We start from the raw sequence: 2852 nt of genomic DNA on the forward strand, positions 1-2852 counted from the left end.
CGTGTTTCCTCACTCTGCCTGATCTGGGGAGGGGAAGTGCCCTCCCCTCGGGCGGTGTGATTAGTGGGGAACCAGTGGGTGTGCAGATGGGGTGAGTGGGAGGACAGGTGGCCACAGCAATGGTGGCCAGTGGTCACCTGCTTAGGAACGCCAGTTTAGAGACAAAACACCCTGGACTTGACCCCAAGGTCTGCCTCCTGTTTTCTGATCATTTTGAATCACTTAGTTCCTCTGAGCTCTGCCAGTTTAAGAAAGAGAAACTCAGTGTCGTTATTTAGGAATGGGAAACCGCCAGTTCCCCAAGAGCACTCATGGGTATTAAAAGCAATGAGGCATCTGCAGCACTTAGCCCTGAGCTAGGTATATATAGGTGTATATATAGCTCCGTAGCTACGACCTGCAGCAGGAAGGTCCACACCCTGCATTGCAGACAGAGCTGTGCTGTATGCGCTGTGTGTGTGTGGGGGGGGGGGTAAGAGTGAGGTTTTCATCAGCTTTACAGGGTTTCTACAGAGGCTGCCTTATGGGAGTAGGAGGATTTCAGGTGGCCTTAAGGCAGGTCACCTGTAGTTTCCTGTCCTCCTGCAGCTGGATGGAGAGCCCAGGAAGTCTTTCGGTGTGAGATCTCGACTGTGCACCTTCTCTTTAAACCAGGAAATTGGGCTGCTGAGCCAGAGGTGATGCCCAGAACCTTGCCCACTGGACAGCACCCTGTCAGGGCCTCCTCCGCTCCTGCCTGTGCTTCTTAAAAGTGGCTCACCTGAAGGTGAAAGCAAAGGGCTTCAGGATGGCTGGGCCCCACGTGGCTCTGTGCAGCTCACCCTCCCAGCTACGATTTCATAACTGTGTAGTGAAGAAGTTGAGATTCACTGGGGTTTTTTATGGATTCACAGATATATCTGAGGCTGAGCTCTGTGCTGGCTGCAGGATGCAGAGGTGGATCAGCCCTATCAGTATGAAAAAAAGCTAGAGAAGCACACCACAGGAGGTGCATTTAGAGCAGAACATGTGGGGAGCAGGACACAGGTCCCTTGGTGCCTGACCCCTGCCAAATGAGGAAACTGAGTCCTTTTCTCCACAGGCTCCATCTACGAGATCTGTGGAAATGAGTGCTGCCTGTCCACAGGGGACCTAATGAAGGTCACAAAGGTAACCCTGAAGAAAGTGGTCTGTCAGAACCCAGGCACAGGCCAGAAGTTGGAGCTGTCCCCCAACTTCCAGGGTAAGAAAGGTTCCCTGCCTCCTACCTCCCCACATGGCTAGCAGCTTCCAGGAAGCCTGTAGGAACTCGTTGACGGCTTACCAATCCCAGCATCCACGCCTACCTGTTGGGCTTTGCAGCCTAGAGGCCAGGGCTGTCCTCAGAGTGGTCTGATAATAAACACTCTGAGCCTGGCATGGCCTCACCCTCTCCGTGTTGGTCTCTAGTCCCCTCTGCCCACGTCCAGCTCTCTGTCCTGGGTCAGTCCCTGTGTGTGTCCACACATTCACTCACCTGACATCTGCTGACACCCATGTGTGCCTGGTCCTGTGCCTGGGGCAGTGAGGCTCAGGATGAGCCAGGCCTGTCCAGGTGGCAGTGACAGGAGGGCAAATGGGTGCCAGCTTTCAAGAGGGCTCTGGGAGGAGCCAGCCCACCCGGGGCTGTGTGGTGCTGATGTAGGTTGGCATCTACTTTAAAATGGATTGAACAGGGCTGGTGAGATGGCTCAGTGGTCTAAAGCACCTACCTAGAACAAGCTGTAGCAAATCAGAGGGACCATGGTTCAATCCCCCAGCACCACATGCCAGCCAGCCCCGCCCCCTGGTGGGCTGAGCTGGCCACACACACACACACACACACATACATAATAAAATAAAAAAATTTAAAATAAAATAAAATGGATTAAACAGGGGGCCTGCCCATTAGCTCAGGTGTTTAAGTGCCTGCTGAAACAAAGCAGTCAGCCTCAGGATGCTGTGGTTGCATCCCCTCATCCTCAAGCCAAACCAGACCTGCCCTGAAGGCATCCTGAGTGCCCCTGCTCTCAAAAAAAAAAAAAAAAAAAAAAAAAAAGAATGAATTGAGCAGCTGGTGAGGTTTGGAAATACACAAGTGAGGTTTCTTTTTTGTTTGTTTTTGGTTTTCTTTTTGAGGTTTTGTTTTTCTTCAGAAATAATTTCAGATTCACAGAGGACTTGATAGACACTCAGCCTCGAGATTCACTGGTTGCTAAACCTTCCCTACGTTTTCCTCCTCAGCCCACTTTCTCAGTACACGTGCACATGCCAGCTGCGACAGAAGCACACCGTGAATGTTTGCGTTCTAAAACCTTTCTGACAACAAAGACCCGTTGCTATTGCCCTCCCCACTCAAAATATCCCTCCTTTCTTTGCACACATTCATCCCGTTGTTCTTGCCACTTTCTGAAGTGGTTCTGGGTCCTCTTTTGAAAGGGTCTTTATGTGCAGTGATCAGACACATATATACCCGCTGCCCAGGGCCATCCGGCAGAAAGGCAGGCCTTGCTCTGCGGCTGCTTGGTCCTCTCCAAAGTCAAAATGACCACAAGAGGTAAAGGCTTTGAACCAGTTCAGGAAGGCAGTCCAGAGAGAGGACTTCTGGTACTGCTAGGAAAAGTGGTGAGGGGGCCGGGGAGATGGCTCAGTAGAAGCAGCACTTCCCTGGCAAGCTCAAGGGTCTGAGTTCAATCCCCAGTTCTGCCAAAAAAGAAAAAAGAAAAAAACAAACAAACAAAAAACCCGGAAAAGTGGTGATCATGGTGAGATAGTGTATCTGAAGCAAGTGGGGATATTGTGAGGGCGTTAGTGGCAATGTGCTTTTAATACTTTTTTTGCTTTTTTTTTTTTTT

The 2852-nt window shown here is 50.8% G+C and overlaps 1 protein-coding gene across 2 annotated transcripts in view; it reads left to right on the forward strand.

Annotated features, from left to right (window-relative positions):
- Window positions 1-2852, forward strand: part of Themis2 (thymocyte selection associated family member 2) — a 16461-nt gene that overhangs the window by 1254 nt on the left and 12355 nt on the right. For both annotated transcript variants that reach the window (XM_023703099.1, XM_023703101.1), the window contains exon 2: window positions 1082-1222. In XM_023703099.1, coding sequence (XP_023558867.1) covers window positions 1082-1222 — 141 coding nt within the window. The remainder of the gene's footprint in view (window positions 1-1081; window positions 1223-2852) is intronic.

This window comes from Octodon degus, unplaced genomic scaffold, assembly GCF_000260255.1.
Source record: "Octodon degus isolate 3935 unplaced genomic scaffold, OctDeg1.0 scaffold00163, whole genome shotgun sequence".
Lineage (NCBI taxonomy): Eukaryota > Metazoa > Chordata > Mammalia > Rodentia > Octodontidae > Octodon > Octodon degus.